The sequence below is a fragment of the Microcebus murinus genome, chromosome 2 (genome assembly GCF_040939455.1).
Source record: "Microcebus murinus isolate Inina chromosome 2, M.murinus_Inina_mat1.0, whole genome shotgun sequence".
Taxonomy (NCBI): domain Eukaryota; kingdom Metazoa; phylum Chordata; class Mammalia; order Primates; family Cheirogaleidae; genus Microcebus; species Microcebus murinus.
This window is the reverse complement of record NC_134105.1, coordinates 62,235,059-62,260,799: the sequence shown is the minus strand read 5'-3', so window position 1 is coordinate 62,260,799 and position 25,741 is coordinate 62,235,059. Positions and strand designations below refer to the sequence as shown.

The 25,741-nt window shown below is 36.0% G+C and overlaps 1 protein-coding gene across 2 annotated transcripts in view; it reads right to left on the bottom strand.

The window, feature by feature from the left end:
- Positions 1–260: 260 nt before the first annotated feature.
- Positions 261–25,741, bottom strand: part of PTGFR (prostaglandin F receptor) — a 41,905-nt gene continuing 16,424 nt past the window's right edge. For both annotated transcript variants that reach the window (XM_012787316.2, XM_075999569.1), the window contains exon 3: positions 261–4,133. In XM_012787316.2, the coding sequence (XP_012642770.1) occupies positions 3,843–4,133 (291 nt within the window). In that variant the 3' untranslated portion in view covers positions 261–3,842. The remainder of the gene's footprint in view (positions 4,134–25,741) is intronic.

The following is a 25,741-nucleotide window of genomic DNA, read 5'->3' as shown; positions in this document are numbered from 1 at the left end:
TTCTGACTGATACACCTAGGACACCAGGTTTAGGAAATGGGTCATATGCCTATCTGAATTATGACCTGCCTAGGTAAGGCAAGACACAGGTTAAAGAAAGATAGCAGATGTCACAAAAGAGTAGGCAGGGGAGGAATAGCAAAAGGTAATCATGGAAAGCAAGTTGATATTTTTCCCATCTAATAGCAGATAAAAATAGGAATTTAGATTCAAAAGTTCCAAGTTTATACGAGCTACCTAAAAATAACCACTCTTGACAAACATTAATCCAAGTTTATTATAAATTCATTTGTTTGACATTTTAAGCCAGTCAAAGCACTAAAATTACATGAGTTGCATACCAACACAAGCAACAAAATATACATATCACCACTGAATATCTTATACAATCCAACAACTATGAAGAGCACAAAATACATTTATTGACATAACAAAGAAAAACACATTCATCAACTATTAAAATGCGTAACAAGTTGAAGTCCAACCTTATTTACCAGGAGGTAAAATCTTTGACACCTAGATGAAGAAGTAATAAAATGTGCATTCCCAACCTTCATATTCTGACCCTAAACAGTTAATTTGTAACTATGATGGTATACAGGTGAAGCTTACAACAGTTTTCACAAATATTTCACTCTCTATTTAAAAGTGCTCTTTTCTGGGTTCTAAACTCAGATTAGGCACAAAACTAATGCAGGTTTTTCTTTTTAAGTATGAAAATGAATAAACAAGATGATCTGTCACATGATACAGATACATCTATATGTGCCTATATTAACTTTTAGGTATTTTCCACTTTAGATAAACAGATAATTAGAAGCAACTTTTCTAGAAAAAAACTTTAAAACGGCATATTTCTATCACCTAGTTAAACCCATTAGTAAAAGGTGTGATGTTTTTGGATGTACCCACAACTAATTAATTACAAGTCAAAATTACCTGTCTTTGTATTCATAATGATAAAAACCCATGTGTGCAGTATTTTATCTCATTTTTTTAAAAATTCACTAATACTTGGAAAAAGCCTGAAAATTTTTAAGTCATTTGCCCAGTATAATATAATTCCCCAGAAATTCCATGCTCAAATAGTATGTGAAGTTCCTTGGACACTACTTGACCCAGTTTGAAGGAAAATTCAATTACTCTGAAGGTTAATTATGAGTTTTACAATAGGACTTAACACAGTCACATTGGTAAACTCATTGAAACTATTTGTACTATTTATTTCCAGATATCTGAACAAATATATTTCTATGTTGAACATTAATATGAAAGTTGATGCTCCATTCTATTATTCATTATACAGTAAATTACCAAACTACATGCAACACACATAATAACAGAAATAAAATTCTAAAGTCAGATATGCACATTTTTGTGTTCACTTTCTTTAATTTTGTTTTCCTTGGAAGAAAAGCCTAAAACAATGCAAATACATATTTTTGTACTAATTTTTTTCAATTTTTGTTGACTACTTCTTTGGTTTAACATCATTTTAAGACTAATTTGGTTGTCCCAAACCTATGCACAGATAATATAGATAACCTTTCTAGGATATGCACAGAGTACCTTTCCTCTCACTCCCCAAAACTTTGCATGCTCACGCATTCTCACACATGGTCATGCCACAAGATCTCCTCAAGGCCAGGGTGACATCATGGCAATAGAGCAAGAATTCTGCCATTCATTTAGAAGTCTCAAAGAGAATAGGCCTGGGGCTCTTGGATGAGTTTCTTCTCCATGCCTCTCCCCAGTCAAAATGCATGGGCATGTTCACTGCAGCATCCTATCCCCCACGATGAGGGAGTATAGAGATTTGGTTCCTTGTTCCTTAGTTTACAGGACACCAACACTACTAAGCAGCTGTACAAAATAAATATCTCCTCTGAAAGTAAACGAACCATCTGAAAGTTTTTCTAAGCTTTAAGTGCTCTTGAGACACATGTGAAAATTTATGCAATGTAACCACAATCATAAATTGCAATGACTTTTATTTTAAGCATATACATTGGAGACATACACACACGTACATGCATATATACATACATACACACATATATATACACCACAGTAACATATAAATGTCAGTTTAAATTAAAAATCCACAAAAACTTTGCAATTCCATTCGATTTTGTGGCAAGAAACTCTTGCCTATAATTCAATCTGGCAAGTATTTATCAAGCATCTACTATGTACTCTATATACAAAAAATAACCTAAACTTGTGTGATTAATCATTTACTGGCCTTAAATTAAGAATATCATGTGCCAGTGTGTGTTTCTCTTCTTTAAACTCACTGAAAAAAAAAAGATTGCTTTTAAATCTTCAATGAGGCTATTTGATTAATTTCTTTTAATTTACTGTAAGAATTTACCAAAATTCACAAAAGTTAATAACAACTTCCAATGTAAATTGCCAATCAAAAGCAGAAGTTTATGAGTATGATAATTTAAATCTAGTTGAATTGCACATTTCCTAGAGAATGTGAAATCAATCTAACAGGGCAGATTAATTTTTAAATGGATTCAAGTTAATAAAAGCAAAAAAGTCTCATACAGAAATGCATTTCCCTATTATAAAGCAGAGCTATTTACCCTATTCTGTGATGGACGTAGGATATTTTGAATGAATACTAAAAATTCTTTAGATTGAATTATACAAAGAAAATGTCTGAATTATTATTGAGAAATTTGGGGGAGAGATTATTAATCCTTGATTTCCTGTTATAATGATCCCCAAATGCTTGGCTAATCACCAATCTTCCTCCCTTGATTCAGGTAGCACAGGCTTTGGGAGATGCAGTTTTATAGATTTAACAAACATACTGTCAACGGAATTTTCTGATATGCTTGCATATGTGTATGTATGCGTGTAAAACAGAAACACACTAGCTTCTGATAATCTTTGAATATTATATGTTGATTCAGTTTCTTTTGTTCTCTGACACAAATGACAGCTCAAGGTAAAACACCTTTAGTCAATGCTCTTTGCACCTACCACAGGGTTTAGGGTCTGTTTGCATTATCTATGGTAGAGCTGCTTAGAAACTGCTATAACTCAAGTTGCCTGTATAAGTGCTGAGATAGAGCCTTTGTTTCTCTAAAAGTTATTTATTATGTATCAGTGCACTCAAATTCTCAGAAGAAAATGGAATTATTTGAAAACTGCAAATCTATGACTTAAAAAAAAATCCTCAAAACACAATTGACCTTCATAATAATAAATGCAAGCGGTCGTATTTGTCATATAAGGTAAGCTGGGTCCATGCTAAACAGGCTTGCAAGATCAGGCAACCTGTCAGCCAGACCTGGCATATGTGGAGATTGTTATAAGTCACAGTGAATCACAGATGTCATGACCGTGCATTCATGTATTGACAGAGGCTACATAATGAGGGGTAAAAACAGACCAGATCAAAATATGAGGGGGCTCCATTTCACTGAGCCTAGTCTATAAGGAATAGCTACAGAGCAGTGACCCCCAAATAGCCATTTCACTGTGCAGGCACCATTAAATGTTCTCTGGCAAATAGGCCACGTAAATACATTTGGCCTCAACAGATTTACTCAAAGCACAAATAACACAGATAAGCTCAAAAATGCTTTCAATTTGACTCCCATGACATTATTTCATTGCATCTACCTCCAGTTGACAAGAGCAAGTGAAAACGTACAATTATACTGTTAATTTAACAAATTTCAAATGCTGAATCTGACCAAAGTACCCTCAAACCACATGCTGAGGTCTGAAATTTCCAGTTAGGCTGTATGTATCTAATTAACTGAAATATTGTCAAACATTTCTTAATTTTGTTCTAGCCCTACACTGACTTACTGTCCTATTTAACTAGGTGCTTGCTGATTTGTTTTCTCTGCAACTGGCGACTCCGAAATAGCAGCAACCTTTAAGGAATTTTTAATGGAGCTAAGCTCCCAAATATGTAAGCTGATGACATGTACTCCACAACAGCGTCTGGCAAGCTTGTAGAGATTCTTAAGGACAGCCTTCCGAAGAAGAATATATACCCAAGGATCTAAGATTTGATTCCATGTTGCCATTCGGAGAGCAAAAAGTATTGTTTCGCAAGTTTCCAGGGAATTATTTCCATTTATTCCAATGTTGGCCATTGTCACCTAGAAAACAAAATAAAATAAAAATAAAAATAAATTTTAAAAACCAGGGAAATCAGTTGATACAGAACATTTTTCAGTCCTATGGGTTTTTAATTTAACTAATTTGCAAAATACTGACAAAAAGAAATAAAGGGGAGTAGGAAAACTGATGCAAACACTTAAATCCTTTGAATTTGAATTAATATCAGAATTACAAAAATGATAACTTCTATGCTAATTAAACTGCACAAATAGAATGACCCAAGGGAGAACAAACACTGATCTCAGTAACTGACTTTCTCATACATGTGGGAATAGTAAATTCAAAGCCAATGCACATTTTTATATTTCAATGAAAAACTAAGTATGTGTAAGTAAATAAATTATAGATAAGCTAACAAATAGTTTTTTAAAATTAATTTAGAGCATCTGATATTAATTTGCACATGGTATGTGACATTGTTCTGGAATGTCACTTTTAGAATTTTCTATTTGGTACCCACAATGATACCAATGTCTTCAATTTCATATTCCCTTTCCTGCATCTTTCACCCTAGCCTTAACTTGGGTAAAACATTATAAAAAGTATGCAATGGAATTTTCTAAGGGCTTTGAGGAAATAGTTCCCCTCTACATTGTCATTGTGACTTAACAATAGCAATGTATATTTTGATTTCATGTATCCATTTCCTGGCCACCCATGATTTTGAAGAGATCATTTTGTGTAATCAATTCCATAAATGGCCTCAGCTACATGTTAGAAGTAGGCACACCACTGCACCCAGCTTTGACCTCCAAACAAACAGCTGCAGAACAAATAATGGGGCTTTGAAAACCTCTTAGATATAAAAGCAAATACGAAATAAATGAACAAAAGGTAAAACTGAAAAATTAAGCAAAGCCTCTTGGACCACTGCACCACTAGGATTCCAAGATTAAGAGAGGATGTAACAAAGCCTAAAACCCAATAAAAGGAAAATCAACACCGTTATCACAAAAAATATCTTACTATGCCTTGATGATACCAATGGTTGGTTGAAAGATAAATGTTCCTTATCAAAACCTTCATTGTCTACACAACAAACCACAAACTCCTCCGCTGCCTCCTTGATGCATGTGAAATCTACCAATCTAATCTCATCTTCCCAGCAAATACCCTATGATCCAACTGCTGTGAAGACCTCACCTGTCCCAGATGCACCGTTCCCCTCTGAGCTTTGTAACTCCCTTTGGTTGGAACTCCCATCACCCCTTTCTCTGCCTGACAAACTCCTATCCATACTTCAATCTCCATGTAAATACGGGCTCCATGAAACCTTCCCCACCTTCGCAGAGATGAATTAGCAGTTGTTCCCTCTTCTGTGTCCCCACAGCACCCTACTCATACCCAGTTACATCTCTTACAACACTACATAATAATTATGCATTTATCTGTGTATCTATCTGTATATGAGCTTCTCTCGGTTTTCTTTTTATTTCTAAAACCCAGTAAAAAGCTGGCATTTAGGATGTACTCAGTAAGTGTTTGGTTATTTTTTATTCAGCAAGGTTATCATCACACACACGCACAACTGATCATCAGAGAAACACTTGACCATCCATCACAAGAGTCTAGTGTCTTTAAATGTTTCTAAAAGTTTTAATACAACAGCAGCCACTAGTGAAGGTTTCCAGGGTGGTCTCTTGACACTTAAAATGAACAGGATCTTGTAGTTCATGCAAATCCCTTGGGAAATGTTTCCCTCAGGGTTCATTTCCTGGGGAAATAATGTATCAGACTGAAGCCTTAAATATACTGTAGCTAAATAATATAAAAATAAAAATAGCAGTCCCTGCACAATAGTACCTGTGTCAGATACAGGTTTGAGGAAATACACCTATATGGGAAAGCAGGGCCAAAACCTGATTGGCAGTTGCATTGTGATATTTCCACTTTATTTTTCTTTACTCACCAAATATTTGCCAGTTATCTGCTGTGTGCCAAGCAAATGTGCTAGGCACTGAGAATATAATGGTGAACAAAGCAGACACTGTGCCTGCCTTGTGGAATTTATAATCTGTTTGCTAAAATGTGTATTGCTGTTCAAGGATGAATATTTCTCTTGCTTCATGGGTATTAAATGTATGCATTTCCTATTAATGACTAGGTGTATTCCTGGAGATCTCACAGTCCAGCCAAGACACTGCTCTATATAGATGGGAATAAACATGCTCAGTATAATTGCATGGAGCAGCTGGCCCTGCTTTAGAGATGTGTAAATTAAAAATGCCCAATTTACATGGCACACACTTCTCTGATTCTGCTCTATCCCCTGCAAACAGTAGTGTGGTCACCAGCTGTGAAAAGACATTGAGTTCTCTTCTGAGGGAGCCCAGGCCCCAGGCTTCTCTCCATAACACCAGGGCAGCACCCAGGCACTCAGAATCGCTCTCTCTCCCACGTTTAACCCCCAACCCCAGCCTTCAAAACAGGTTGCTCCATAGATTGGCTTGAAAAAAACACTAATCATTTAGCCACCAATAAAGATCTGTGGAGACTTTTTCTGTAAAAGAAACATCATTAGTATATTATTGATAATAGTATATTTTTGATAATTCAGGACTACCTAAGTATCCAACAAAAGATAAATTATGATATTTTCACATAATAACGTGAAAATATACAAACACTAATGCCTGTAATTCAGTGTTAACTTTTGAAAAGCAAGTTAGCAAACTGTGATTGTGGGATCCAAATTAAAAAAAGAATAAGTGATTTTGTGCATAAAAAAGACCTGCGGTGTATATCAATGTTTTCATTGGTTAATTCTAAGCAGTAGAACTACAGAGGATTTCTATTTTCTCCTTTAGTTTGTCTCTAATAGTTGTCTCTAGTTTTTTAGATAGATCATGCATTGTTGTGTGCGTATGGTTTTTCCCCTAAAAATTTGTGGAAAGATACTATTTTACTAAAGAATCCGGACTAATGTGGATTATTTATGTACATCTATGTACATGTGAGTGAGGCAGCACTGAAGGGACCACAGAATTGCCTAGAAAACTGAATCCTTAGTAAGACCAGCCGGAGACCAACAGGAGCTGGGGTCAGAATGAGAATGTCTGCAAGCCAGACCCACAAAAGCAGTCTGAAGTCATTTTCCCTGGACTCTGGCGACAGTCACTTCACAAGTGTTGAGAGCAGGCAGTTTCCTCCGACAAGCCCACCTGAACTTGCCTTCCGGGTAGCTATGTTCAGATTCTCATTATACACGCAGCCTTTCATCGAGTCTCTACGAATTACCTGACACATGGAACTAAGGGAATATGTATTGTTTTCTAAACTATCTTCCTTTGGACCTTGGCACATTACAGTTGCTCATCTTTGTTAATGACTAGAATTCTAACGGAGAAGTGAACAGGACCAAGTATTTGAATATTCTGTGGAAAAACTAATTAATTCACCTGATACCTCCAAGGCACTCAACACTAAGAGAGAAATAGTGAGGTGAATGAAGTATATAGGAAGGAGAATCTATGTTCATTGTTGGGTCGCAAAGAGCAAAATAAGTAGGCAATACAATAAAATCTCCACACTCCTTTAAGCCACATAAAACAATTTTATCAACTGTAAGGTCGCCAAAATTAATGAACCTGCCGGGATACTTTACTCATAGATAACAGAAACCGTGTTTCCTAAAGTTCTATTCTGGAAGTTTTATTCTATCATTCCCTGCCCTGTTGGCCAGAGCCAGGACTCCAGTGGCTGTTTATGATTAAAAGCAATGGTACATTCAAGGATTATGCTTCTGTTCCTTGGAGTGTTCATAGAAGCAAATCAACACATCAGTGAATAGGTTCTGAGTGCTTACTATATCTAAGCCTTGTTCTGGATGCCAGCGATGCAGACGAGAATATTTAGAGAAATCCTAACATATGACATATTCTCCTTATTCGTCTAGTTCTTATCTCTGTCTCCGACACTAAATAAAGTCTAATCTTCCTGAAAACATATATATCTTTGATTGGTTCTGTGCTGTATCCACAGCACCTGGCATGCAGTAGGGCAGCCAGTATTTGTTGAATGAATGAAGTCCCTATGAGGAGCGACCAACAAACAAGCAAATAGAAAGTTGTATTTAGTATAATAAAGCCAAGTAAAAGGTGCCAAAGGCAGGTCTATTTACTGTTACATGATCACAGATGCAATCATTCAAAAGTATAAGATTTGGCAATTTTTCTAGTACATCAAAACTTCATTTATTCAGACTTGACTAATTTTGAATGTATGGTGATTCTGCTGCAGACTGTCCGAATTTCTCCTTGGCACTCCTTTTTAAAGGAAATTTAAGTGAATACTTAATCAAAATCCCTTCTGGGAGAATATCCAGCTTCTTTAAATACCAAACCACCTTCTAGAATTTTATCAACATCTATTTGCATATGAGTAATACCTATGAAAATGACACTCAGTTCTCATACAGTTATTGAAGCAGATATTTTCATATGTAGTTCATCTTACTCCAAGGAGCAAACCATTCTTTTCCAACTTTCTGTCATCAAGAAAGAAGACTAGTTTGGGAACAGTCTTTTGGGAAAATATGTACACAGAAGTATAACTCATGACTTATAAGTTATTGCCCTTATAACATTATCATACAAAGACTAATCTATAAGTTTGGCACTTGAATAACCACAGAGATAGGGGGCTAATTGTGATTACATAATTACAACCCTGCATTACTGTATAATGAAATAGGTTCATCTGGGGGCTTTGCCAAAGGATTATTCCATGAAGTCTCCACGTTCAGAGAAGTTTATTCTAGGTGTTAATTGGGATAATAGCATCTGAAAAACTATGTGTAAATGATTAATTTTGAAATGTCACAGCACCTATGAGTATTTGCAAGTGATAAATTTCATTTTAATTTAACTTCAATGCCAACTTTGGAAAAGTCATATTATATAAAACACTGAATTCATCTCAGTTCAACAGGTTACTTTTAGAATTAAGTATATATGTGGTGATTTAACTCTATAGATTATACTCTTGAGCATAGAATATTTTATCTCTGCATAGTGACTACAAGAAACTTCATAAAAAAGATCTCATTTTGTGCAACTCCAGAATAATATGCTTTTTAAAAACTCCAAAATAATGAAATGTAGAGGCTCTGATAGGATACATCTTTTCAACTATGAACTTTTCTATGCCTACATTGTTGAATGGAGAAGGTAATAATATTTTCATTGTTTCTCATTGATTGAATACTCATTAAAATTAAGACAATTTTTGTACATGGTGAATGATTCAGAGATAAGTAAAACAAATATTACAACTGGGGTAAAAAAAAAAAAAGGACATAAGTACTTGACATTTCTTATCTCACAACTTTAGAACAGCTATGAAATATTACCCGTACCCACAGTACACAGCAGTGTTGCAAAATACAAAAATTTGTACAGATTAATATTTTTCTGCTTGATTTGTTGGTAGAGGATTTCCCAGTGGTCCAACTGGCAGCACATTGCTGTCTGCCGGAAGACTTTCAGACTTACAAAGACATGAGAAAACAGGACACACCATAAGGATGCTGCTCCCATTGGAATGGGACAATCCCAAATCACACTACTGTGCTTTACATGCATCCTCACTCCTTACACCAGCTAAGGAGAAGTCTAAAATGAACCATGGGAAAAAATTTTAACTGTACATAGAGAAGAAAATATGTGTGATAGCTGAAAAATCAGAAAATTACTCTTTCTAAAGAAGGTTCATTTCTAGAATCCATGCATTTTCCTTTGCTCTTCTTCCAGACCTGCACTCTTTTTGAGGCTTAGTGGGAAAATTTATGGCAAAATCCTAAGAATAATTATTTGTGGTCCTTCTATTGCTAGTCCTTAAAATATGATGTAATATCTTTTTATGACACTTTTCATGGGAATAAAATATAAGCATTTATTCCAGAATACCAAATACTAGCAAAAATTAAAAATGAAGATAGAAGGAATAAGTTCTGTTTGTTCTGTTTGTTAGCAGAGTAGGGTGACCATAGTTAACAACATTGTATTATATAGTTCAAAATAGCTAAAAAAAGATGACTTGAAATGTTGCCAACACATAGAAATAATAAATACTCAACATGATGGAGCCCCTAAATACCCTAACCTGATCATTACACATTCTATGAACATAACAAAATAACATATGTACTCCATAAACAGGTACAAATGTAATTTAATATGTGTTAATAATTTTTTTAAAAATAAATATTTATATATTATATAGAGAGTCACCTTTCATGTCATTTAAGAAAAATAGGAAATGAAAAACGAATACTATTGAAAGATATGCCCTACCGACCAAACAGAGACTGTACCAGGTTATAATAAAAGTAAATTATTCATAACTGAATGAAAACAAACTATATATTTAAAAAATATCCAGATTAAAACTGCAGACTCTATCATAGAATTTGACTGCTATCGAAACACTGGCTAGCATGAATCCACAAGAAGTGATCATTCCAGCAATTATGGGAGAGCTAGTCTTAGACCCTAAACATGGGAAAGGCAGAAACTCCTCTTTAAACCAGAGCCACATGCTATGCCACCTAGGAATGAGAGACACAGTAAATAATGACCACAACTAGAACTGAGTATTTCTCCAGGCTAAGAAGGCTCTTTTTATACATGAGGCTCTTTTTATATATGAGTGTTTTTATAACACTCACAACAACCCAATGACATATGTATTCTTGTTATCTACATTTTACGGATAAGGAAGCTATGGCTCAGCTCGATAAGGAACTTGCCCATGGTAATGTCAGGGCCTGAATAAAAACCTGTCCATAGCCTGTACTCTTAATTACTACACTTGACCCCCTAGGGGCCCTGCAGTTAGTTTCCTGAATCTTCTTACCAAACTTTGCCAGGAGAGTAGAGAAAACTTTCTAAGGAGTGGGAGACATTCAGAGAGGAACTTGCCTAGAGGAACGGAGACCTCACAGTGACCAGGCTTAGGGAAGGATGCCCTTGGAATCTGCAGCAATGTCAAGAGAATGGCTTTTCCTGGCGCAGGTCCTGCCTCTGCTCTGGCCAATATCTCCACCCACACCAAGGCAGTGGTGGGGATAGAAGGGGAAAGCAATGCAGATTTGAAGTCCTGCCCCAATTGTAAAAATACTAGGAGAAGCTCTTCTCTTTCTCCCACCAGATCAACATAGATACACTCCCTTTGCCCTGGAGATAGGCAGAGGATGATAAGGCAAGCACAACCAGGCAAGGTTTAGGATTGAGGCCACCAAGTCAGAGGGGTCCAGGAAATTCAGTTCAAATTTCTCTGCCCAAAGCTAGTCAGGATCTACAGTAAATGATTATGTGTTCGTGTGATCACTACCACCACAACCAAAGTTCACGTGAGTAAAGCAGAAATGTAACTAAAGTGATTCTGAGAAGAGAGGAAAACAAAATGTGCTTCATTTATTATGCACACACAGGATTGTCTACATAACTTCCCATGAGAAGACAGAATCACAAATCTTAGAGGATGCAGGAAAGTTTTATCCAGTCTTCCTCACCAAGCAAAAATTCCTTACAGATATCATTTAGTATCTGCTGTGAAAAACTCAACACTACTCAGGAGAGAATCTGTTCCATTTGAACTTATGAGCTCTGTTATCAGGGGCTAAAACCCGAGTTTTATTCTCAAAAGAATCATGGAATAAGTCCACTTGCTAAATGTCAGCCTTTCAGGTGCTTTAAAAATAACACTTCTCTTACATATTTCTCCATCTCTTCAACTGTCCTTCATACATCATGGTTTGCAAACCCCTGGGTGTCTACCTTATACTCTACTTCTTTAATATTCCTTTTAAAAAAATACACTGGCCAGAAATAAACTTAACATTCTACATACTATCCAATGAGTACAAAGTTCAGTGGAACATCCCTTCCTGTGATTTGGACAAACTACTGCTAGCTGTGCCTCCAGGATCATATTAGCTATGTTCTCCTTTTCACATTCCCTTATGAATTGATCCTAGCTCATAGTACCTCACAGGAAATTAGCCTCTTACCTATTAATTTCACTCTTAGTGAATATGCAGAGTAAGGAAACCTTCACTTTGCCTTGCTTATTTTTCCAATTATTTAATGACTTTGATATATGGATATGTAAATATTTATACCTAAATATGCAGAGTTACAGTCACATATCTGTATGGACTTAACTTGATGGTATAAACATCCAATTCTGGAGCCCCAAATGTCAAATCAGAGCCAGTGCTGTTTGATCCACTTTCCTGATGCCTCTCAAATCTACACCTTGCTTCCTCTGCCCACTCTTGTTGAGTGTCTTATCACTTCTAAACCAGACATTATATTAAGGCTCCTAAGTGGTTTTCCAGATTTTATTTATTTATTTATTTATTTTGACTTATTTATTCTAGTTATCAAATATTTCATAACTGCCAAAACATCCCATTTTCCCTGTCCTTCCCTCACTAGGAATGACCTATCTAAATCCTGCCTTCCTGCCTATGCCATCTTCTCCCTAATCTCTCTGCACTCAGTGATCCTCATTCTACATTCCCATCATGCTTTGCATCACTCCTTTCGCATTAATGGACATAATATCAGTATTGTATATAGAATATACTATAATGAGGTAATACCAGTATATGTATGATAGTCCCTCAATTATATTGTCAGTGTCTTCAGGGTAGGAGCCATGTCCTTAACTTTCTCAAATCCTCCTCCTCTGCTTCATACAAGATAATCAGGAAGAGACTCCTGCAGTTGAGGCAGGAAATACAAGAAGAAACAGGCCGTTACAAGTACAAAAGTTAGGAGGGTTAGACATAAAGCAGGCCAGACAACCACAGGTCCAAGGAATCAAGGATTTAAGGTGAAAAACTAGAGACAAAAAAGAAGCTTTTGTCTCAAGGAACGCCTCAGGCTCTTTGAGACCTTTAACCTCTAGTCTGCCCCAAAGTGCCTCTTCACTTAAGATTAAAGAACCTGGTAAAGTCAAAGTGTGTTTTCACTTTTCTAATTTTTTTAAGGTGATAAACCATACATCTCCCATAGGTCTTTACTGTCCTTAAGGAAGGGTCATGACTGAGGACCACTGGGGTGGGTGAAGAAGAGAGCCACAGATGCAGAGAGACCCACCTGGGCCAGATCCAGGAGGGACATTCAAGGTGCTACAACAGAGATGTCTCTGTCTTAGGGACTTTCTCTTAGTTCAAGGACTTCTGCCATCCCTGCATCTTCTGCATATAATAGTTTAATATATTCAATCTTATTAAATCAAGCTCACTGACTCATCCATTAGTTTGATTTAACTTTAAAGAAGCTTTGGCCCACCTACTCCTGTCCATGGAATATTCCTGTTGGTATCTGACACCTCCAGCCACTGGGGCAGTGCAGGACGACCAGGGCCACTGGGGCGGCTTAGGCACGGTAGGGATCATGGAACCCTTTATCTCAGCGTGTCTTCAAGGAGAGGGAGACGAGGGAAGGGAAAAGTCATGTTGGCATCCTATGTATTTTAATTCACTTGGTCCTCACAAAATCCCTGGGGCAGTTGCCTTTTGTCTGACATTGCCAATAAGAAAACCAAATCGCAGAGGCATTAACTGGCCCATGTTCACATGTCACATGTCACATGTTCACAGCCACAAGTCAATCTGGCTGCAAAGCTTCTGATTTTTCACCCCACCACTCCCAGCAATGAGAACAGTGTGGTATGCTATATTTATGAACAAGATGTTTAAAAAAGAAAACAGCTCACATTTATTGAGGACTTACCATGTTCCAGGCACTGTTTTAATATTTTACTTCTATTCTCTCATTTAATCCTGTTAACACCTCTGGGAGAAGGATTAATAGTATTATCCTTCCTTGACGAAGAAGCTTCAGACCCTTCTCTGAAGAAGAAGAGAGATTAACTTGCCCACGGTCATCCAACTAGAATGTGGTGGAGTCAGGATTCGAACAGTGGGAGATGGTGGGTAAGAATCCCTGTGCTGGCCTCCTTAGCACTGGTAGATCTTATTGCTAACTCTCTCTGTTTCTAGTTTTGTCTGCCTATGTCTAGTAGAACCACTATTGATAGTGATTCTAGCACTCTATCACCAGTATTTCTATTATTATACCTTTACTAGTATATATATATTTTACAATAAGGAACCTATGCTAATACATATTTTGGTCCAAATCTCTTGTGCCATAACACAGATATAACCGACAAAGGGCCAGCCAAGGTGGCTCACACCAGTAATCCTAGCACTCTGGGAGGCTGAGGTGGGAGGATCATTTGAGGTCAGGAGTTTGAGACCAGCCTGAATGAGAGTGAGACTCTGTCTCTCCTAAAAATAGAAAAAAATTAGCTGAGAAACTAAAAATAGAAGAAAAAAAAAAAAGTCCCAGCTACTTGGGAGGCTGAGGCAGGAGGATTGCTTAAGCCCAGGAGTTTGAGGTTCTGTGAGCTAGGCTGACACCACGGCACTCTAGCCCAAGTGACAAAGCAAGACTCTGTCTCAAGAAAAGAAAAAAGATATAAGTGACAGGAAAATCAGCTCGGTTGAGAATCACATAAACAAGGTGTCCTTCAGAAGAATGCTTGTCAAAATAATGGAAGGGCAGAAGAGAGCTATCTGTCCCAGAATGGAAAAGTAATTTCTAAAAAGGCATTAACTAATAGATATAAGTGATTAAAAAAATAAGACAATGCTCAGTAATTTTTGGGGTTTTTTTGCTTCCTTTTTCCTACCTATCCTATAATGAGTGCCATGATTTTCATTTCAGTAGTCTCTTTTCTCTCATTCTTTAGATCCTTAGATAACAATTCACCAAATTGTTACCACTGTTCCATCATTTCTGTTCTCTGGCAATGATGGAAATTTAAAAGAATAGTAGGCAAAAAGTTTAAAGTGGTAGAAGAAGAAAACACGTGTATAAAAACATATATGTTTGTATATATGTCGTGCCTTGTTTCAAAAAGAATTTGAGGCATTTTATTTTATGCTTTCAACATCACTGTAAAATCTGGCTTTTTCCAGCTATTATTATCAACATCAAACCCATAGTTAAGGTAAGAAAATTTATGCTCCAAATATTGACAATGATAGATGCATAAGATGTTTTCATCCTTATCAAGAAAGGTTTATCTAAAATATCATAAGAAAGTTATCATCAGCATATCTTCTATGAGAAAATGAGAACATAACTAGTCAGAAATTAATTGTAATATTGGAGGTACACTATTTCAGAAACAAAAGATGACTTTGTTTGACTGCTAGCAACAGAGTTTTAATAGAAAAAGCAGATTATACTAGTAAAGTGTTTCAATAACCACCCATCCTGAAACACATTGTTTTTCCAGACAGAAGTTTCCAACTGGCCCAGTTGGTTTATTACTGCAGTAGTTTGGAAAGATTTTCCAAAGCATTTTCAAAGTTGTAGTACAATAATTTATTATTTAGTGAGAATTTTTAGTGAAATGAGCATCCCTTTAAAAATAAAGGATATACATAAATTTTAGGGAAAACTCATCTTTGAAAAAGCCAACCTAAACCTAAAGATAAAACACAAAGTTAGGTAAAGACAAACAAATCGAGACACACAGAGTACATAGCTAGGAACACACAGGAAGAGGCGGGGGCAGAATTAATAACCAATGTCTACTAAACTCTAAAGCATAATATGAGTATAATTAAAAATGAAATCAATCTATACTTCTGGTCAAGAAAAACTCAGCCCTTCGTGATTATCCAATGAATGTAATTAAAAATAATTCAGTTTCATGGTGGCATTTGAGTCAATCTGGTAGTTTGGTCACAGAAATAAGACAACTTGAGGTTTTTTTGTGTTTGACTTTTCTGAACATACTTCTCAGGAGTTATACTTTTAATTTTTCTTCAGCAAACCTAAATAGCAACTTGAAATTCATCTTTCCTAGGTATAAGTCAATGTATACTAGGTAATAGCCTAATGGCTTAAGTATCTGATCATATTCACCCTCTCTCATGTAATTTTCAGCACTTTGAACACATATCCTATCTCATGACCTAAAATACTGGCCTCAAACTCAGTTCCAAGTTCCTTTCCTCTACAAAACAATCTAGTGCTATGACTATACCCCACATGATTTTCTCTCGACAGTTTTCCATGGATTATTCATTCTTCAGCCATTCCAGAAGCATGTGGCATGGCATGATTTTGAGGATGCAATTACAATGACATTTCCATATTCCATTAATCACTGCTTCCCTAAGACCTCAGAAAGGCTGTCATTTACTTGTGTATTTGCATAATAAGGATTATTAAAAAAATCACAGTAAATCTTTTTGTTAGTTTAATAGACAATTAAGACAGGCCATCAATCATTCCCTAAAAATCAAACAATTTTACTACAGTATGAAAACTCGCTGTCTTTATGTCATTTAAACTTTTATATTAAGATTCCCGTAGCTTTTTAAAATCACAAACATCCAAGTTTTAAATACAAACAGATATTTAGCTTGAGCTGACATTCTTTCCAAAAAACATACTAATCACCATATTGTGATGAATAGTCTTTTATGAAGCATTTTATCTCACCCTAAAAATTCATAGTTGGTAATTTGAATTATATCTGCTGCCATTGTGGCTGAAGTCTATGGCTTGTGGAAAAGTATAAAGAGAAAACCTTGAGAATGTGTCAAAGTGGTCTATTAGAAAGGAAACTTTAGCCATGCTGACTATTACCTATCCTTCATAATGCCTACCAGGTCCAGACAGATCTGCCTTCTATGAAACAGATTAAGTTCTCCATCTATTTTATGGATAAGTCACAGTTAGTTCTCCAATGAGCACAAGGGCATTCTGTCCCTTTTAATGAGTGACTGCAGCCCATGTATGAAATGTCTTCTTGATTCACTACTGCCCCAAACCTTTGCTCCACCGAGGCACCTCATTCCCATTACTCTCTCTCTCTCTGGTCACAGTCTCTGTCTTGAGTATTTCCTTGCCATGCTACTGATTAAAGATAGCTTACTGCCTCACTTGTAACTTGCTAAACAGTGATATGCATGGTTGACCCCATTCTTTTTTTTGGGGGGGGGCGGTCCAGTCTGGGGAAGCTATATTATAGAGCACAAAGAAAAATGCTGGTGACGTGACTTTATTCCAATAAAATCACTGTATTCTTGCCCTGCCCCTTGATGTTCAGGAAGATCTATAGGCAAAACTGTTAGGGACCCTGTATGTTTGTGGCTATGGTATTAAAACTATACAGGTTCTCTCTACTCTGTCAATTTATACCTCACATTTCAATGGTTCCCTGCTGACAAATGACACCAAACATAGAGCAAAAGGCAAGTGCACTAGAACATGATTAGTAGGATCCAGTCATCTCATTTAAGACTCTCTCTTAAAATATATCAGATCTCAGCTCTCAATGAGGTGTTGATCTTAATGCTACAGTAACCCTACACTTCACAGTCTCTAGAAAAAAGTATTGGTTTGTCTTCAATTTCTGTCTCTGAATAAGACACCACTTTGGAACAAAGATCTAGCAACAAATTTTTAATTCCAGTGAATGACTTAAATTGTACATAATTTTTGCAGTACGGGGGAGGAACTGTTGTGTGTATGTATGAGTGAGTGTGTGTGTGTGTGTGTGTCTGTTTTGGGATTTAAAAGCATATTGTCAATCTAGTATACAGACTCAATAACAAACCAAAATCAACTAAAGGTCTCCTTGGTATAATCATTACGTAAAGAATTATTATATAAGAATAGTGCTAATTCCAGAAGACTGCTTCCAATTGGAACAGTTTCTAAGATTTCAAAACAATAAACAAAATATTCTGATACTATGTTTAATTAAGTCCTACTGTATGATAAAAAAATTAATTAGCTGGCCATTGTCCCTGGTTCCTGGAAGGGAGCCTCTAATCCCTCAGAATTTCGTAAGTGATAGGAGTGTCTTTATTATTTATGTTGGACACCTTGGACCATATCTGAGTTTATGCTAATAAGCTGACTGAGGGTGGACTCTAGATAATTTCAGGATGGAAGCTGGCCTTACTGGAAAGACTAACCCTATGATTAGAGATTTAGGGTTTTGAACCACATGGTATCAGCCTGAGCTACAAAGTGAATTCAGTGACATGGTCAAGGATTCAATCAATTAGGCCTAAGTAATGAAACCCAATTAAAAACTCTGGACAACTAAGGCTCAGGTGTACTTCCCTGGTTGGTGATGCACATTCATGTAATGGGAGGGGAAAACATCCTGAGGACATGGAAGGTTGGTGTTTAGGATGCTCCCAGACCTCATCATAGAGATCTCTTCTTTTGGCTGGTCCTGATTTATGTCCTTAACAATAAATTGTAACTGCAAGTATAATATTTTCTGAATTCTACAATTCTAGTGAGTTATCAAACCTGAGGAAGTAGTGGGAACCCCTGAGTTTGTAGCCAGTTTTTAGAAGTGCATGTGGCCTGAGGATCCTCAAACTTGTAGCTGGTGTCTGAAGTTAGGGGAGTCTTGCAGATACTGTGCTCTTAATCTGTGAAATTTGAACTAACACCAAATAGTGTCAGAGTTGCATTGAAGGTCCCTGGTACATTTTTAAGCATGGCAGTACCGCAAAGGTTAAGCAAGGGTGGAGGTATTACAACAGCCTTGGACTGCTTCAATTTATGTATCCTGATATTCATCTGGCATCTTGGAATTCTGCTCTTACTTGAACTCAGCCTTGTTTAGATCCTCTTAGCAGAGAACCTAGTTGAATGTACCCAGACTTCTGACCTACAGAACTCTGAGATAATAAAATGGGCACTGTTTCATGCTGCTAAGTTTGAAGGAATCTATTCCACAGCAATTGAAAACTAATAGAGTACTTATGAGTGACTTAAAATTAGGAAACAGTGAAATGTATACAGTATATCAAAAACCTACAAGAGAGTCATTACACTTAATGGAGAAAGTATAGATGTATTTTAAAATATGGAACAAGGATGCCCATTATTATTACCATTGTTTAACATAGCATTGTAATTATTTTCCAATGCTATAAAAAAATTATAAAAAGTCAAAGAAAAGAGATAAACTTTTGTTAGCTAGAAAAACAAACTCAATAAACAATTGCAACCAAGGAGTTCAGCATGTTGCTGAATTAATAACGATCAGCTTAGAAAAATCAAAAACATTTATCTACACAAATAATACTAACTATAGAATACACTAAAAAATACCACTTAAAAAATCAAACAGATTATAAATTACCTAGGAATTTTCTTAATCAAGAAATAAACAAGACTATTAAAGGGACGTAAATTTTTAATTTCTATTTTTAAACTTGTATATAAAGAAGATATATTACTTTGTTAGTAAAAATATATTCTACCAATAATCATATTCAAAACATTTAGAACACTGACACCAATCAGTCAGAATGGCACGGGCCATAAACAAGTAGTTCAGCCATAGGGGTATATGCCAGCTGATCAAGAACCTTGTACCTTACCATTGTTAAGTGGTTATTACACTTCTCTCCTTGAAAGAGTGGGAAAGGGCAAACTTTAGCCTTCCACCTTCTTCATGAACAATTTCTTTCAATAACTTTTCCTGTAGTCAGGGAAAATGGAACATAGCACAATTAAACCAACAAGGCAAGATGGCTTACTTAAAACATTGCAAGAAGCAAAGAACACAGCTGGTACAGAAAGGAGAAGAAGTGTCCACAGAACTAGTGAATAGAAAATAGTCCGTGTGGCCTGCATCAGACCAGCACGCTGGCCATCCTATCCTGTCTGATGGGACAAGGTAAAAAGTCTAGCTCAGATTGGTTCTCCCTGCATGAACTCAGAGTTTTTCCAAGAATACAAATGCTGGGGACTTCACCATTACCTGTCATCAAATTATGAAATGACAATGTTAAAAATCTATTATGGAACTTGACTCTCAGACCCCCAAAAGGTAATGAAAAGATAGCAATTAAAACACATCAATGTACTTAAATAAGTACCTTGACAAAGTCTGCCAGAATGATAGGTAAATTTAACATAGAAAGCAGTTTAAGGCGTCAGATTATTTTTGCTTTATGAATATATTCAAGATAGGTAGTAGAGACACACTCTATATACTTTAACCATAATCAATGCCAAACTGAAACAAACCATTGCCAAATTGCACTAATGAGTCACTCAAATCACTAAGAAAGGCCTAAGTAATCCTGGGTAGGTCTGAGAAAATGACCACCAAAGGTTATCCTCCTGCCCTTAGGAGATCATCAGCAAAAGCTCAGGAATTTTTTTTTCTTTTTTTTCTTTTTTTTTTTTTTTTTGCACTACCATAAAACTACAGCTCCAATTTCACTGGTCTCTTTCCAGCTTATTTTTTCCATCAAGCTACCAAGTTTTGAGGTATTATTTGCAATACCAGAAAGCCAAGCCCATCCTCTGTGGTTATATGGAAGAGATTGTATTTTTAAGATGCTTTGCAAATAATACCACAAAAATGGCCTCACTTAAACGAACATGACTTTTTTCACAAATAAAGGAGAGGAGATAAAATATATGTGATCAACAAGAAAAGATGCTTTGTATTCAGATGAGTTGTTTAATAAAGAAGGTGAGCTGACCTAACTCTCAAATTTTTCTGGTTGGGTTAACCAGTGAAAGATACAAGGTCCAATATCCCCTAACCTTGAACTTCAAAAATCCAAAATCTCAAAAAATATTGGTGTCTGGTTGGCATCTTAGAGAAGAATTGACCTTATTAAACACATTCATATTAAGAAGCACATCATGAAAAGAAAGGAGGTGGTATAAACCTAAAATGACATTTATTACAAGTTTATGGAAAAGAAATCAGTGTGAGGAAAAGATGAGGTAATTTAACCCAAGGAAGAAAAGACAAAAAGAAAATTTATAAATCAAAAGACAAGAATTGCATTTGTAGAAGAGGATCCAGTCTCATAATTGATAGGTAAGAACCTGTTCCACTATACCCAAAGACCACCAGAGAATGCAATGTACGTGAACTCAAGGGGGCTTTGGTCAAGAACTCTCTTCCCTTAGTCTTCGGCATAGATTAAACACAGATGAAGTTTCTTAGCAAAGCTTTTTCTTGGAAGGCCATAGGCACTTGGTCATAGGGTTCTTTTGTAACAGACCTGGTTCTGTTCATGACTCCCCAAATAAACTACAAATTCCTTTGGGGTTAGGATCCCATTTTAATCATGTTTATATACCCATGTAGCACATGTGTAAGCACTCAGTGAATGCTTTCATTTATTACCACTGAATTTTACTAGAGTAACAAATGGAATCACGGTGATAACAGTTATAATAACCACCATGCAGCATCTTTTACCAGATGTTTACCAGACATCATGTGAAAACTCATGGTACCTGATTAAGGCAGCGATAAGGTCAGTATTGATGTCTATATTTTAAAATTGAGCTTAAAACTGATGCTCACACACATAGGTACTACAGTAATAGGGTATTGGGCAGGTGGGAGGGGGGGTATATACATACATAATGAGTGAGATGTGCACCATCTAGGGGATGGTCATGATGGAGACTCAGACTTTTGGGGGGAGGGGGGAAATGGGCATTTATTGAAACCTTAAAATCTGTACCCCCATAATATGCCGAAATAAAAAAAAACAAAAAACTGATGCTCACAAAGATCCTTAATGTTTGCCAAAGGACATATGGTTAGTGTGTTCAAACTTGGGCAGGGAGAAATTTCTACGCACTACAATAGGCTCGACAAACTTATCCAATTTTAAGTAGAGGTTCAAATGTAGACTAAAGAGATTGGTGTTTTACTCTCATACAGATGGTTTCAGTACAGTGTATGTTGTGGAGTCACCATGGATGAAGATGCTCATTGATTCAGACAACATAAATCAGGATACCTTGGCATATAGTAGGAGCCTGATGAAAATTTGGTAGGTGAATGCAGAACCAAAGTAAGAAACTCAATCAGCTTCCCAAGTCAAAGCATCCTGTTCAAGTGGGAATAAATGCTGATTCTTTCTTCCCAGTAACAGAAGTTGGAGTATAGTTAAGCACTTTGAATCAGAAAGCACAGCTTCTTCTCAAATCAGAATTTTCTGAGGCTATTTACAGTATAGTGATGTCTCTTTTTCTACCCAGAAAGATTAATTTCTGCGGGGTACTCAATTTTTCAAATATTTTAAGTCCTGCAGAAAAGGCACTGCGAAATAAAATGATACGCACTGCTCATGTTTCACACAGTTTAAACAGTAGGAGATGCGGTGTTAAAATCGAAGGTGAAAAAAATGTTGCTTTTTTTTTTTTATTGCAGAATCAAATCCTAACTAAACCCCAAACAAGAGATGTCTAAACTCCTAGTCCATGGTCTATCTGATGTGTAATATATGCTTCTCCTATAAATTTATGTACATGTGTATCTTTCATACTGTAATTACAAAAGCAATAATGGCATAGTCCTCTTTTATATTAAAATAATTATTATGGCACTTCAAAGCTCATTTCTCTAAGGTCAAGAATCCATTTGTGACTAAAACAGAGTTTACTAATTTTCTGTGTGTATAAATCTGCATAAAACCAAAACCAAAAAATTAATAATAACAGAGAATAATAGAGAGCCAAATAACTTCATCTCAAATAGAAGAAAAATGCAGATACACTCAAGCAAATGAATGCCTCTCAAACTATTCTTTGCTAAATCAGCAGAGAAGTTATCACATTATTAACCAAGTAGAAGAGATAAGATATAACTAAGTACATTTCCACTGAAATTTTAGCCACAAAATATAATTGTGTTTTAAGCCATAAGGAAAATTATTTTGAAAGTATTTCCTTTGTTACTCACAAGCTAATCTTTAATAGCACTTTATTATTTGCTTGACTTCCCAATATAAATTGTAGAAAAGTAATCTATTCATTACTTATGCATCAAATGAAATGTCCAGTAAAAAAACTTTCTGCTATAACTTGCTCCATTATAATCCATTCTCTACCCAGAAGTCAAAGTAGTCTTTTTAAATCGTGCATCATATCATATCTTTCCCTTGTTAAGAAAGCCTCCAATAGCCAAACAAAGTTTAATCCAAACTCACCATCGCTTGCAAAGTCTTAGACCATCAGACCCCTACTACTGTCTTTTGTTTCCTCAAATCCTACTACCTTCACCTGTGCTCCCTTGCTCCGGTTAATAACCTGTACTTTGTCCCTCATTACAAGAAGCTCATGCCCGCCATCAGGTTTTTATGCTGGATTTTCCTTCTGTCCAGCCACCCTGCCCCTGTATCTTCCCATGGCTGGCTCCTTTCTGTCACCTCATCATGAGGACATCCTTGACCATTCAGTCTAAAATAGCCCCAATTCCCCTCACAGTCACAGCACTTATCACTTTTTTGAAATCATCCTGTTAATTGACGTTACTTATTATCTATCCTTCTCCAAACCACCCCTAACCCCCCTGCAATCATCACCTTCAGAAGGATGCAGCTTGCATGGGAGAAGGAATATTGCCTCTCTTGTCCAGTACCATAGCTCTAGCACTAGAACAGTATCTGACACATGGAAGATACTGAGAAATACTGAATAGCTGAATGAGTATTTCTAAGCATATTATATTTGTGGATATATTTTAATTGTTTTTATACAGTGAATTCTTACTAAGGCCATTTATCTTTGATTCCTTAAAAATCAAGAACTATGGTATCCTCCAGCTGCACATATGCCTGGATATGACTGAAAACAGTAGTATCTAGATAGCAAAAACATCAGATTTTGCAGGACACTTGGGATAAACAAGCTGTTCAGTGACGAATAAAATTTTCAAGATAAAAGTTTGCTTTGTTGAAATGAAAATTCCAAAACTGGCTCTTCATGGCACCTTCTGGTTTTAATCAAAGCATGACTGGTCCCCTCCCAACACTCACCGATGACTTCTTTCCCCAGGATAGGACTTTCTCCTTTCAATGGTAGAAGAGGAGAGAAAAACACTTCTCAAAGGGTAAAAAAAAAATATATGTACAAAATCTATGTTATTGTTAATACCCAATGCCTAATAATAAAGCTGCCATTTTTAAAAATTTGGAATTTTTAAATTTACTCAGATAAATTAGGACTGATTTAGGTTGGGAGCAGGGGAAGGCAGGCAACAAGGGCATTGTCAATGCTCTGAAAGGAAGAAAAGAAACAAGATCATTTTTTAAAAAAATTATTGGAGGCACCCTTTTTAGCAAATTTGCTCAAAGATTGCTGTCTATCAGGCTGATGTCAGCGTAATAACAGAATGCAAAAATAATCCTCCTTTTAATCATGTAATATCTTCCTCCACAAACCATAGCCAACTTAATATCTTTGAGTTTTCTTCATGTCATAGCTCTTCCTCATGAATCATGATTTAAATCTGAAGATCTTTTAATTTTAACTAAAATTTCAGTTATAATATATGATTAATAATGTTGTACAACTACTCATGATGCTAAATATAAACAATGTTGAGTTTAATATGATTTAACCTTTGGGTAAACCCTCTGAACATGTGTATTCATAAATGTTTTCCATGTCTGAGGAATTCTACAATGGGAAATGTAATGAAGATTCAATGGTTAAATATCTGTAAAGCACTTACAGCCTGTCTGGCACATAGTAGGAGCTATACAGGTGTTTTTTAATTAATCAATTCTTACAGTACAAAACAAAATTTCTAAATAAGAACTTTAAATTTAGTTATAGTCACATTTCAAAATACTTTATGCTTTTTTAAAAAAGTAATACATAAAAATAAAATCCTTTTGTGACATTCATATGTACTTAATGACCACAGCTATAAGGATGTTGTTTTATTCTCTAATTTCATTTGTGATGAAAGGATTCTAAAGGGAGAGCTGCATTTTCCTTGGACCTTTCCAAGAAGTGTACAAAGCACCACAGGAAACAGTAGAAACATATGACGTTAACTTTTTCACTAAGGAGCTCCCTATCCACTAAATAGTCACAAAACAAATATCATGAATTCTAGGATTATACAGAATTAGACACTATATTTTATCCATAAAAAGAGAGATAAATTCAAGATAGAATAACCAGAGCAAGTTTCATGGAGAATATTACAAATGTAAATAAAAACGAGTCAAGAATTTCAGAATCATAATTCCCCTAATAAAAAGAAAATCAGATTGAAATCAGTGTAATATGCTATATAGTAAATATATATATATATATTCTTCTTAGAGAGATGATTTTTAGCCACCAGCCACATATACATTTGACTACACTTCATGTTAAGCCATGCAATTTGGTCCTTTTATTTAAGAAACTTTGGATTTTCTAATTTTGGAGGGAAAATGTTTAGTTACTTAACCAGCAATTACAAGAGTGCTCTGATTTTAATTATAAAATCATTATTTAATAAATTGTATCTACCTTTCTTAAAGTAATGATAGCATGTTAATCACCCTCCCTTCTTCTTCTTCTTCTTCTTTTTTTTTTTTTTTTTGAGACAGTCTCACTTTGTTGCCCAGGCTAGAGTGAGTGCAGTGGCGTCAGCCTAGCTCACAGCAACCTCAAACTCCTGGGCTCAAGCAATCCTGCTGCCTTAGCCTCCCAAGTAGCTGGGACTACAGGCATGCGCCATCATGCGT